The 13,027-nt window shown below is 41.5% G+C and overlaps 2 protein-coding genes across 7 annotated transcripts in view; one reads left to right on the plus strand and one right to left on the minus strand.

The window, feature by feature from the left end:
- Nucleotides 1–57: 57 nt before the first annotated feature.
- dolk (dolichol kinase) lies at nucleotides 58–10,677 on the plus strand. 5 transcript variants are annotated; one of them, XM_063073506.1, is made up of 4 exons: nucleotides 94–137; nucleotides 674–937; nucleotides 4,452–4,495; nucleotides 5,545–10,677. In XM_063073506.1, exon 4 carries the CDS (start codon nucleotides 5,714–5,716, stop codon nucleotides 7,283–7,285), a length of 1,572 nt encoding a protein of 523 aa, XP_062929576.1. In that variant the 5' UTR covers nucleotides 94–137; nucleotides 674–937; nucleotides 4,452–4,495; nucleotides 5,545–5,713; the 3' UTR covers nucleotides 7,286–10,677. The 5 variants fall into 5 exon arrangements, with proteins under 5 accessions (XP_062929577.1, XP_062929574.1, XP_062929578.1 ...); XM_063073508.1 differs by lacking the exon at nucleotides 674–937 and having other exon boundaries at nucleotides 81–102; XM_063073505.1 differs by lacking the exon at nucleotides 4,452–4,495.
- A 274-nt stretch (nucleotides 10,678–10,951) lies between these two features.
- phyhd1 (phytanoyl-CoA dioxygenase domain containing 1) overlaps nucleotides 10,952–13,027 on the minus strand; it is a 38,053-nt gene continuing 35,977 nt past the window's right edge. The window contains exon 10 of one of the 2 annotated variants that reach the window (XM_063073510.1): nucleotides 10,952–11,662. In XM_063073510.1, coding sequence (XP_062929580.1) covers nucleotides 11,617–11,662 — 46 coding nt within the window. In that variant the 3' untranslated portion in view covers nucleotides 10,952–11,616. The remainder of the gene's footprint in view (nucleotides 11,663–13,027) is intronic. The other variant, XM_063073509.1, reaches the window with a different exon arrangement.

The raw sequence follows: 13,027 nt of genomic DNA on the forward strand, positions 1-13,027 counted from the left end.
TGACTGGTGTCACGGATCACATGACCTCTAGCCGCCTTCACTCCGAGAGGCCAGCGTCACGTGATTATCCTTTCACCGTGGCCGCCGCCTGGAAGGTGACCGGTATGTGGCATGAGATATTTTAAATGTTATATCGGGTGAGGCTATGTTTATTTTTGTCCTACTTGTAGAGTATTAAACTAGGAATGTTCCTTCTTACGATCAGTGTCATATCGTGTGCAAGTCTTGGGTTTTCAGTTTACTCCAAACAGCCCTCTCTCATTTCTATTCATTAAAATTAGTGTCAACATAAGGGGTCTTGAGAGTGATGATATTTCTGAAACCTTATAAACCACTCTATACCATCATGCTTTTTTATAATTATGTTAGTCATGCTTTTTCCCAGTCTTGTTTGATCATTTTCCACTCAGTTCGCATAATTAATTTGTTCGTCCCTACTGTGTCTCTGGTGGGTTGCTGTCATTCCGATTCCAATTCATTGCAAAACAGTCTGACAAATCTTGCTCACCTGGAATGAAATTCATTAATTTTGATTTAAATGTCACCTAGTCTCTTAAAAATAAACAGGTCTTTAGAAAGGTGGAGCGGTCCTGCACTGAAACAGGCCCACTACTTATCAGCCTATAAATAATACTTACCTGTATTATTTTTTTTATTCTCGTCAATTCCCCAGATTCTACAACACACCTACGCTAGGGGGTTTTACATGGCCATTTAACTTACCGAGCTGCACATCTTCGGGATGTGGAAGGAAACCAGGAAGCACACACAGGAAATCCACACCATCACAGGGAGAAAGTTCAACTTCCACATAGAGAACACCGGAGGTCATGATTGAACTTGAACCTGGCTGTTGGGCGTTGGGAGACAGCAACTCGGCTAGATGCCCTGCTCTTTGAATTGACATGTTGAAATTTTCAACATTTTTAAATCTTAGGTATCTAAAATCATTTGATTAGGATTTCATTCAAAAATTGCAATATTTTTGGATACTGAAATCGTTTTAAAACCACACTCCACATTTTGAGAAAAAAAAACTTGATTTTTTTTCCTTTTTATTGAGAACCAAGCCAAGAAATACATATTCGTCACAGTAGTGATATCAGTTATTGTGTGCGTGACAGTCTGAGATCACATATGTAATGTCAGCACATACTGTATTGGCACCCAGTCTTTAAAATGGATAAGAAGAACAGGCTGTTCAGTTTGTATTTTATAATGGAATCTAAATCTTCTTTCAGAATGTAATTTTGATAATGCGGGAAGTGTTGATGACAGTTAATATGTTAAGTAACTTTAAAAAGTTATTTTCAATGAATGACCAATTAAAATGCAATAGATAAACTGCAGCACAATACAGGCCCTTCGGCACACAATGCTGTGCCCTTTCTTAAAAGCAAACTTACACCATTCTGCATATCGTCAGAAAGTTATTAAAAACATAGAACATAGAAATCTACAGCACATTACAGGCCCTTCGGCCCACAATGTTGTGCCAGCCATTTAACCTACTCTAGAAACTGCCTAGAATTTCCCTAGTGCACAGGCCTCTATTTTTCTAAGCTCCATGTACCTATATAAGAGCCTCTTACGAAAGACCCTATTGTTTTGGCTTCCACCACCGCTGACAGCTGTGCATTCCACACACCCACCACTCTCTGTGTCAAAAACTTACCCCTGACATCCCCTCGGTACATATTTCTAAGCACATTAAAACTATGCCCCCTCATGTTAGCCACTCCAGCCCTGGGAAAAGCCTCTGACTATCCACACGATCAATGCTTCTCATCATCTTATACATCTCTATCAGGTCACCTCTCATCCTCCATTGCTCCAAGGAGAAAAGGCCAAGTTCACGCAATCTATTCTCATAAGGTATGCCCTCCAATCCAGGCAACATCCTTGTAAATCTCCTCTGCACTCTTTCTATAGCATCCACGTCCTTCCTGTAGTGAGATGACCAGAACTGAACAGAGTACTCCAAGTGGGGTCTGACCAAGGTCTTATGTAGCTGTAACATTACTTCACAGCTCTTGAACTCAATCCCATGGTCGATAAAGATCATCACAGCATACACTTTCTTAACAACACTGTCCACCTGCGCAGCAGCTTGAGTATCCTGTGGATCTCGCTGATCCTCCACACTGCCAAGAGTCTTACAATTAATATTATATTCTGTCTTCAAATTTGACCTCCCAAAATAAACCACTTCACACTTATCTGGGTGGAAGTCCATCTGCCACTTCTCAGCCCAGTTCTGCATCCTATCGATGTCCTGCTGTAACCTCTGACAATCCTCCAGACTATCCGCAACACCTCCAACTTTTGCAGCATTAGGAAACTTTACTAACCCATCTTTCTACTTCTTCATCCAGGTCATTTATAAAAATCACAAAGAGGAGGGTTCCCAGAACAGATCCCTGCAGAACACCACTGGTCACTGACCTTCATGTAGAATATGAACCATCTACAACCACCCTTTGCCTTCTGTGGGCAAGCTAATTCTTGATACACAAAGCACGGTCTTGGATCCCATGCCTCCTACTTTCTGAAACATAGAAAACAGGTGCAGGAGCAGGTCATTCGGCCCTTCGAGCCTGCACCGTCATTCAGTATGATCATGGCTGATCATCCAACTCAGAACCCCGTACCAGCCTTCCCCCCCCCCATACCCCCTGATCCCTTTAGCCACAAGGGCCATATCTAACTCCCTCTTAAATATAGCCAATGAACTGGCCTCAACTGTTTCCTGTGGCAGAAAATTCCACAGATTCACCACTCTCTGTGTGAAGAAGTTTTTCCTAATCTCGGTCCTAAAAGGCTTCCCCTTTAACCTCAAACTGTGACCCCTCGTTCTGGACTTCCCCAACATCGGGAACAATCTTCCTGCATCTAGCCTGTCCAATCCCTTTAGGATTTTATATGTTTCAATAAGATCCCCCCTCAATCTTCTAAATTCCAACGAGTATAAGCCTAGTCGATCCAGCCTTTCATCATATGAAAGTCCTGCCATCCCAGAAATCAATCTGGTGAACCTTCTTTGTACTCCCTCTGTGGCAAGAATGTCTTTCCTCAGATTAGGGGACCAAAACTGCACACGATACTCCAGGTGTGGTCTCACCAAGGCCTCGTACAACTGCAGTAGTACCTCCCTGCTCCTGTACTCAAATCCTCTTGCTATGAACACCAGCATGCCATTCGCCTTTTTCACCGCCTGCTGTACCTGCATGCCCACTTTCAATGACTGGTGTATAATGACACCCAGGTCTCGTTGCACCTCCCCTTTTCCTAATCGGCCACCATTCAGATAATAATCTGTTTTCCTGTTTTTGCCACCAAAATGGATAACTTCACATTTATCCACATTAAATTGCATCTGCCATGAATTTTCCCACTCACCTAACCTATCCAAGTCACCCTGCATCCTCTTAGCATCCTCCTCACAGCTAACACTGCCGCCCAGCTTCATGTCATCCGCAAACTTGGAGATGCTGCATTTAATTCCCTCATCTAAGTCATTAATATATATTGTAAACAACTGAGGTCCCAGCACTGAGCCTTGTGGTACCCCACTAGTCACTGCCTGCCATTCTGAAAAGGTCCCGTTTATTCCCACTCTTTGCTTCCTGTCTGCCAACCAATTCTCTATCCACATCAATACCATACCCCCAATACCGTGTGCACACTAATCTCCTGTGTGGGACCTTGTCAAAAGCCTTTTGAAAATCCAAATATACCACATCCACTGGTTCTCCCCTATCCACTCTACTAGTTACATCCTCAAAAAATTCTATGAGATTCATCAGACACGATTTTCCTTTCACAAATCCATGCTGACTTTGTCCAATGATTTCACCGTTTTCCAAATGTGCTGTTATCACATCTTTGATAACTGACTCTAGCATTTTCTCCACCACCGATGTCAGGCTAACTGGTCTATAATTCCCCGGTTTCTCTCTCCCTCCTTTTTTAAAAAGTGGGGTTACATTAGCCACCCTCCAATCCTCAGGAACTAGTCCAGAATCTAAAGAGTTTTGAAAAATTATCACTAATGCATCCACTATTTCTTGGGCTACTTCCTTAAGCACTCTAGGATGCAGACCATCTGGCCCTGGGGATTTATCTGCCTTCAATCCCTTCAATTTACCTAACACCACTTCCCTACTAACATGTATTTCCCTCAGTTCCTCCATCTCACTGGACCCTCTGTCCCCTACTATTTCCGGAAGATTATTTATGTCCTCCTTAGTGAAGACAGAACCGAAGTAGTTATTCAATTGGTCTGCCATGTCCTTGCTCCCCATAATCAACTCACCTATTTCTGTCTGTAGGGGACCTACATTTGTCTTAACCAATCTTTTTCTTTTCACATATCTATAAAAGCTTTTACAGTCAGTTTTTATGTTCCCTGCCAGTTTTCTCTCATAATCTTTTTCTCCTTCCTAATTAAGCTTTGTCCTCCTCTGCTGGACTCCGAATTTCTCCCAGTCCTCAGGTGAGCCACTTTTTCTGGCTAATTTGTATGCTTCTTCTTTAGAATTGATACTATCCCTAATTTCCCTTGTCAGCCACGGGTGCACTACCTTCCTTGATTTATTCTTCTGCCAAACTGGGATGAACAATTGTTGTAGTTCATCCATGAAGGAGCCCTTTGTGGGGAACCTTATCAAATGCCTTACTGAAATCCATATACATTACATCCACTGCTCTAGCGTTATCAATGTGTTTTATTACATCCTCAAAGAATTCAATCAGGCTTGTAAGGTACGACCTGCCCCTGACAAAGCCATGATGACCATCCCTAATCAGAATATGTCTCTCCAAATGCTCATAAATCCTGCCTCTCAGGATCTTCAACAACTTGCCCACCACTGAAGTCAGACTCACTGGTCTATAGTTTCCTGGGTATTTCTACTCCCTTTCTTGAACAGTATTATCATTTGTAACTATTAGTAATATCATTTGTACAGAAATGAACATAACTTTGGATCAGAGTGTCTGAATTAAATGTGTTACCAGTTAACTGGATATTAAATGACACTCCTTTCTGTGATTTGAAATCAAATGACATATCCTAACTATATTTCATTTCATTCTCTACTTTGTTTCTACTCCACATTCATATAAGTTGTGGAGTATTGGAAAACTGGTACCAAGTTCTAGATAAACATTAAGATCTCTTAATGAAGCTCTATGGATTTTACTGCTCTGACAAATTTTTCTATTCATTCTGCTGTTAAATAATTTCCTTCATAGCATGATCTAGAAAGAACACAAAGTGCTTCATTATTTGAAAACTGCACATTATTTGTAATTAATTCTTGTCATTAAGGACAAACGAGTCAGAAATTGCTAAGTATTGCAGTAACAACAGCACTGTTCAGTGTCAGCAATCTCAGAATGAAATAAGCTGTTGAAGATAAATAGCAGCCTCGAACTATTTGTTAATATTGAAACTGGATTAATGATGCTGTTACTAAGATCCTTTGACATATCGTCTTGCAATCTAACTAATGTGATCTGCATTATAATCTCTATTTCCAGGTCTGGGATCGGGTTAGATCAATCTTCTTGCAAAATGTGGAAGAAAATATGATCAGACTGAAAAGGGATTTAACAGAATAATCAAATGGAACGGAATATCAAAGTCTTGTGGATTCCAAGTAATTAAAACCCTTTTTGGTACCTTGTGTCAGAAGAGAAATCTGCAGCAATGTTGAAGAATCCTGTCTTCGTGGAGTCGTTCATTGTTTTCGTGATTGTACTATCCATCCATGCTGTAGTCTGGAACAAGTTTTCCTGGTGTACACTCGCTTTGGCTGTTCAGGCTTATTATGTCCAGCACAAATGGGACCGGTTGCTGAAATCTGGCAATGCAGTTTTTCAATACAGACCAGTTTTTAGCAGTGGGCTCCTGCCAGCCAGTGTGGTTTTGCCTCTTTTAGGAATTGTCCTAAAGGAGAGGTGGGAAATGATTGGGAATGTGCAGTTTGAGCATTTTTGCATTGTGTGTTCAGCTGCCGGAATGGCCATTGCTCTGTTTGTCTCAGTACTGGCTTTAGGCCTCACAAAACCAATTCCAACTAATACCTGCATTGTGTACGGTTTCTCTGCCAGTGCCATAACGTACACCTTTAAGCACGCCCTCTCTGTTTCCGAAGTCATTGAAATCCTGGAGGTGTTATTGATATTTGTTTACCTTTCCCTCATTGTCCTTTATATTATGCCCAGAAGTTTCACTCCAGGAGAAGTGCTGGTGTTCTTATCAGGGTTAAGCATAGTGACAAACCAACTCATCAAGCGTTCTTTGACTTTTGGGGATAGCAGATGTGATCCTCTTGCTTCATTCCTGTTGGTGGCTGTGGTTGGAACAGCTCTTCTTGGGCTGATCTTTGCTATTTTGTACTGTTTCATGGACTCAGAGACGTGGGTTTCCTCACTCATCTTCCACGTAATGGCAGTTATTTTTGGCTTGGGAATCATAGTACCGTGGTTCTACCGACTGACCAGAAGCGATCTTTTCAGCTGGCTTCTCAAGTTCCTCACCAACACAAGAGGAAGGGTCTATCTTCTCAGCTATTGGTTCACGCTGGCACTTCTTGCCACAGCCATTGTCTTTCACCAGAACCGTAAGCAATCAATTACATCTAAAAATTACAAAGCTTCCACTGTTGTAAGGAAAAGCTTTCACGTCATTATAGTGGCTACCTACATCCCAGGACTCATCTACGATCGTCAGTTGCTCTACGTTGCTGGTGTGTTTTGTTTTGCTGCATTTGTGGTGCTGGAATATGTAAGACATTTTAGGATTAAACCATTTGGAATGACATTGAAATCAATGCTGGCCCTGTTTCTTGATGAACGTGATAGTGGCCCCTTGATTTTAACACACATTTACTTGCTGTTAGGACTGACCCTGCCAGTATGGTTGTTCCCTGGAGTGTTTGTCTCCAAAGGTTCATTTCCGGGGGAAGTTGCCTTGGCTCCATATGCTGGAGTCCTGGCTGTAGGAATTGGTGATGCCATGGCCTCTGTTTTTGGAAGCACAATGGGGGAGGTTAAGTGGCCTGGAACCAAGAAAACCTTTGAAGGGACAACGACCTCTATCTTTGCCCAGATCATTGCTGTTGCCTTGATTCTGATCTTTGATAAAACTGTGAGCCTAAACGGCAGCTACACCTGGATTGTGGGATCTATCGCTATTGTCTCCCTCTTGGAAGCTTACACTGATCAAATAGACAATCTTTTTTTGCCTTTGTATCTTTTCATCATGCTGATGGTGTGAAGGAGATAATTGGCTATAATGCAGTGGTTCCCAGCCTGGGGTCCATGGCATAAAAAAGGTTGGGAACCCCAACTGTACTGACTTTTCATTTAATATGTTAATATACTATCAATATACTGTTGTTATCATCAACTAATATTTTGTATCTAGCTGAATTAGCTTATTTTATTCTGAAGTGATCCCCTCAAGTTGATGGCTGACTGATAAAGTAATAGTATAAATGGTAACTAAAATACAAAAGAAAGTGTAAAGGTGTCCCCAGTGATAAACAGGCACCGTAGCGGTTAGCGCAACACTATTACAGCTCGGGGCGTCAAAGTTCAGAGTTCAATTCCCATGCCAACTGTAAGGAGTTTGTACATTCTCCCCATGAACCGTGTAGGTTTCCTCTGGGTGCTCTGGTTTCCTCCCACAGTCCCACGACTTACCAGTTAGTAGGCTAATTGGTCATTGTAAAGTGTCCTGTTCCTGTTACACCACTGGCATTTAGGCCAGCAATGAAGGTCCTCCATCTCTAATGGCGTTCAGGGCTTCCTTCATCATGTCAGTAGCTTCCTCTTGGTTCTCACTACTGTCAGTCATCCAAGTCCTGGGTGGAGACTCAGCAACACCATCGCACTCCGATGGAGAAGGATTCTTCATTGCTGCTTCCAGAGCAATTTTGTTTTACCAGTCAGGGCTGTTGGCCCTGAGCTGAGCCCCCAAACCCGGTGAAGAGGTTGATCTGTCCTCTACCCTTTGACCTGTCTAACATATAGAGCCCTGACTCCAGCCAACATAGGTCTCTGGGTCATTGAGGCATGCAAGCCTTCAAACCCATTGACAAGTTTGTGGTCCTCTTGAGGGTCCTACGATTAGACCAGTATTAAGTCTTAAGTGAGCTGCTCTGTGGTGTGGCTGATTGGGCCGGAAGGGCGTGTATCCCTAAATGGATAAATAAAGAGACTGTTGTAAACAGGAAAGCTCCCTGGTATACAGTGAGCCAACTAGTCATCATGTTGCCAAGGGCGTGCTTAAAAATAAATTAGTCAGGGTACCTTTCCACAACAGGTAGAATGTACAAATAAAGAAAGACTATCTTATGTTTCAGGCATTGGTCTAAATTAAATGGATAAGTGAAGAATCATACCCCAAACAACATGGTAATTAATCATACTGTACATGTATCTCAACGTTAGTTATTTTATGCAAAGGAAATGCTGAGTGCTATTTTGCAGTTTCATAAAAACAAAATTTAAATACTATGTTCCAATAAGTGATGCAATATTGTTCATCTTTATTAGTCACGTCTTTTTTTTAAAAAAGCAATCCAAATGTATTGATTTGTTAATAAAAACTACAGCTACAGTGAAGCGCAGCTAATCAAGCAGTATCTGAGAAGTAGAAAATCTTTCTTTGTACTCCTCAATCCCTGCTTCACCATCTCCACAATAGCAAATGAAGATGGATGGGGAGAAATCATCCAATATTGACATACTATGTATGACAAACCTGCCTGTCCAGATAGAAGTCCAGTGAATACAAGCGATACAAGTCAAGTAAAGTGGATTCTAGTTAATTGTGACACATCGGGACCAGTACATTTTGGCCCAATTAAATGCCTGCCCCAATCAACTGAAGTTTCATGGAAGTTAAGGGTATTTAAAAAAAAGACAAACTATATTTCAACTGGGTAGAAATTGTGAATTCAAATGAAATACAGAACAAATTAGAACTCTGCCAGTACTATAATTCAGTTAGGTGATTTTTTTTTTCAGCTAGTTTCGAATCTTTTTGTGGCATCATGACAAAAGTCCGAAAGTCAAAATTAAAAACAAAATTATCAAAAATAATTTTGAATTGGCATCCATTAACCCAAATTGATAACAAGCAACAGGCAACTGATGCTAAAAAACTGTTCATTCTAAGCACGGCGTGGTGTCTAACAGCCGCACAAATACACATGACTGGCACTACTTAGAAACCATTCAGCAACAGTCTCCCGTCCCATGTAATGGGCATATTGTCCCAAGTAAATGAATGAAATCCCAGCTATTTTCTCAATTAGTTACTGCTCTTTAAGAGCTGTCCCAAACAAGTGGCTGCCCAGATCAACCCATGGACCAATTAACCAGAATCCACTGTTTAGCCATCTTTGGGAAGGGAGGCCTAAATTGTACACAATAATCTGGGTATGTTTTCACAAAAGCCAAATATAATTGAACTAGGATATCTGTATTGACTTTGCTAAATCATATCATGGGTTTTTTCAGGGTTGGAATTTCACATCCATTATAAGAGTCTAGTTAATATTCCAGAATTATAATTTGTCAAATGTAATTCACAGAATGCAACAAGGGTACAGTACTTTATTGTATGAATTTACAGGAATACCAACAAATTGAGCATTATTTGAGGCCGTGGTTGGAGAGTGTATGAACCAAGATAAATAGTTCCCCTCGGTTAACCATCTTTGTCTTCTTATTTGAATGATGTTCTTTGCTGTGAAATGTTTGTTCGTTTGAAGAGGTTTACTGATTTTAAGATACATTTACAACTGTTTCTAATGGAATGAGATTAGGAAATTGAACATTGCATGTCCTGTAAAATAGATCTGGCATGAATGCATTTACTTATTTGTTACTTTGTTAATAAATGATGAACAAAAGCCAAATTTAAGAACAAATTACTGCAAATGCTGAGGTGAAAATAAATGTGTTATGTTCTGAACAGATCATGCAGTGTTTTTGGAGAGAAACAAAAACAGTTAAGGTTTCAGGTCATTGAGTTCTTTAGACATGGGAAACGTTAGTAATAACTTAGAAATTGAAGGAAAAAAGAACAGGACTATTGAAAGAGGATGACAAGGATAAGTGAATAATAAAGATGTGAAGGAAATATAAATGAGAGGTGAATGAAGTACTAGAAGAGGGAGGAAAAAACATGAAAACGGGAAACACAAGAAAAATCTGCAGGTGCTGAAAATCCAAAGCAACACACACAAAATGCTGGAGGAACTCAGCAGGACAGGCAGCACCTACAGAAAAGAGTACAGTTGATGTTTTGGGCCGAAACCCTTCAGCAGGACTGAAGAAAAAAAAATGCTGAGGAGTAGATTTAAAAGTTATGGGGAGGGAAGAAAGAAACACAAGGTGCACAAGGCTGGAATGAGTTATGATCTGCAATCTGTTGAATAACTGACGATTCCCAAAGGCTGCAATCTGCCAGGTTGGAAATTGAGGAGTTCTTCGTGCTTCTATTGAACTTCATTGGCAGTAGAGGAGGCCATAGATCAACATGGTGGAATGGAAATGGGAAATCAAAATTTCTTCCCATCTCTTCTTGTGACAGAGATCAGAATTTAACACTCATTTGGGAGACTGGTGTCAGGTCCGTGAATAATAAGACTTTCCACTACTCTGGCTTATTGGGAGTGATTAAAGCCCCTACGCTGGGGATGTTTGCTTAGGAGAAATTGCAACACTGGTTCACCCCTCTCAGCAAAAGGAGGTACCTTCATGATCAGAACTAGTGGTTCAAGTAAACAAACCCCCACCAGCTTCTCAAGATTAATGCCAGCATGCCCCACTTACTGTATACAATCATTTCCTTAAGTTTGTCATAGCATATAAAATTTGAGCTTGATCTAATTCAGAAGTATTCTTGTCCCTTCAACCACAAAACAGAATGAAAGCAAAGAAAGGCAGTCTCAGGAACTTGTTTTATTTTACCTTTACCTATAAGCAATAGATCAGGATATTTCCCATGTTGCATATAGAATACAATTTAAAAAGATTGTATCACACACAATAAGCAGGAGGAACTCAGCAGGTCAGGCTGCTTCAGTGGAAAGGAAAGAAGAATTGATGCTTTGGGCCAAGACTCTTTATCAAGAGTGGAAAGAAAGGGGGCAGAAACCAGTTTAAGAAGGTGGGGCAAGGAGACATAGTACAAGCCAGAAGGTGTTAGGTGAAGCCATGTGAACAAGGTAGGTGGGTGGAGGAGAGGGGATGAAGTGAGAAGCTGGGAGGTAACAGGTGGAAAAGGTAAAGGTGGCTGAAGGTGGAATTTGATAGGAGAGGAGAGTGGACCACGGGAGAAAGGGAAGGAAGGGGGGACACTAGAGGGAGGTGATAGGCAAGTAAGGAGAAGAGGTGGGAAGGCAGCCAAAATGAGGAATGAAAGAAGAGAGAAGGGAGAGGGGGGGAGAACTTGCCAGAAGTTAGAAATCAATGTCATGGAGGTTACGCAGACAGAATATGATGTGGTACTCCTCAGAAAAGATTGTAATTTGCAATGAACAGAGCAGCAAAATTTCAGCTCAACTCTTCCTTATCGTCCATTCCCAGTTGCTAGGTGTAGAGAAGTGGGAATGGGAGTTCTGGAGTGGGCTGCAACCTAGAAATGAGAAAAAGCACATTGAGTTCATTTATTTACATTAAAAAAAATACACCCCACAGTTTATTCAGCTACACGTAGTTACTTATTAAAGTGATACAGCAGAAAGATCGTTCAGCCATCAAACCTTTATAGCTACCCAGTTAAATGAATCCCCTTTCCTCCTTCTTTCTGCAAGTTAATATTAAATCAGTTTCTGCCTCCTTTCATTCAAAGCATTGCAAGTGAAAATTCAATCAGTAAAAATAAACTGCACCTTATGCCATTTCTCAATCATTTGAGGTATGGCACGCAAAGTTAAATATAGTCCAGCCAGTATCTTAAGTTCAAATTCAATTGCCATTCAACCACACACATGTATACAGCTGAAAACATTGTTAAAAGAGTTGACACAACTTTCTTATTTCAGTTATTTTGCCCATTATATTATTCCTCAAACCCAAGGATCTCAGATGCTGGTGAACGCAGCAGGCCAGGCGGCATCTCTAGGAAGAGGTACAGTCGACGTTTCGGGCCGAGACCCTTCGTCAGGACTAACTGAAAGAAGAGCTAGTAAGAGATTTGAAAGTGGGAGGGGGAGGGGGAGATCCAAGATGATAGGGGAAGACAGGAGGGGGAGGGATGGAGCCAAGAGCTGGACAGGTGATTGGCAAAAGGGATATGAGAGGATCATGGGACAGGAGGCCTAGGGAGAAAGAAAAGGCCAAGGGGAGGGAAAAACCCAGAGGATGGGCAAGGAGTATAGTGAGAAGGACAGAGGGAGAAAAAGGAGAGAGAGAAAAAGAGTGTGTGTATACAAACAAATAAATAACGGATGGGGTACGAGGGGGAGGGGGGGCCTTAGCGGAAGTTTGAGAAGTCAATGTTCATGGCATCAGGTTGGAGGCTACCCAGACGGAATATAAGGAGTTGTTTCTCCAACCTGAGTGTGGCTTCATCTTGACAGAACGGGAGTCCATGGATAGACATATCAGAATGGATAGAATAGGTCTATCCACGACCTCCTCTACTGTCAAGATGAAGCCACACTCAGGTTGGAGGAACAATACCTTATATTCCGTCTGGGTAGCCTCCAACCTGATGGCATGAACATTGACTTCTCAAACTTCCGCTAATGCCCCACCTCCCCCTCGTACCCCATCCATTATTTATTTATATACACACATTCTTTCTCTCACTCTCCTTTTTCTCCCTCTGTCCGTCTGACTATACCCCTTGCCTATCCTCTAGGTTTTCCCCCCCTCTCCCTTTTCCTTCTCCCTGGGCCTCCTGTCCCATGATCCTCTCATATCCCTTTTGCCAATCACCTGTCCAGCTCTTGGCTCCATCCCTCCCCCTCCTGTCTTCTCCTATCATTTTAGATCT

This window comes from Mobula hypostoma, chromosome 21, assembly GCF_963921235.1.
Source record: "Mobula hypostoma chromosome 21, sMobHyp1.1, whole genome shotgun sequence".
NCBI classification, from domain to species: Eukaryota; Metazoa; Chordata; class Chondrichthyes; order Myliobatiformes; family Myliobatidae; genus Mobula; species Mobula hypostoma.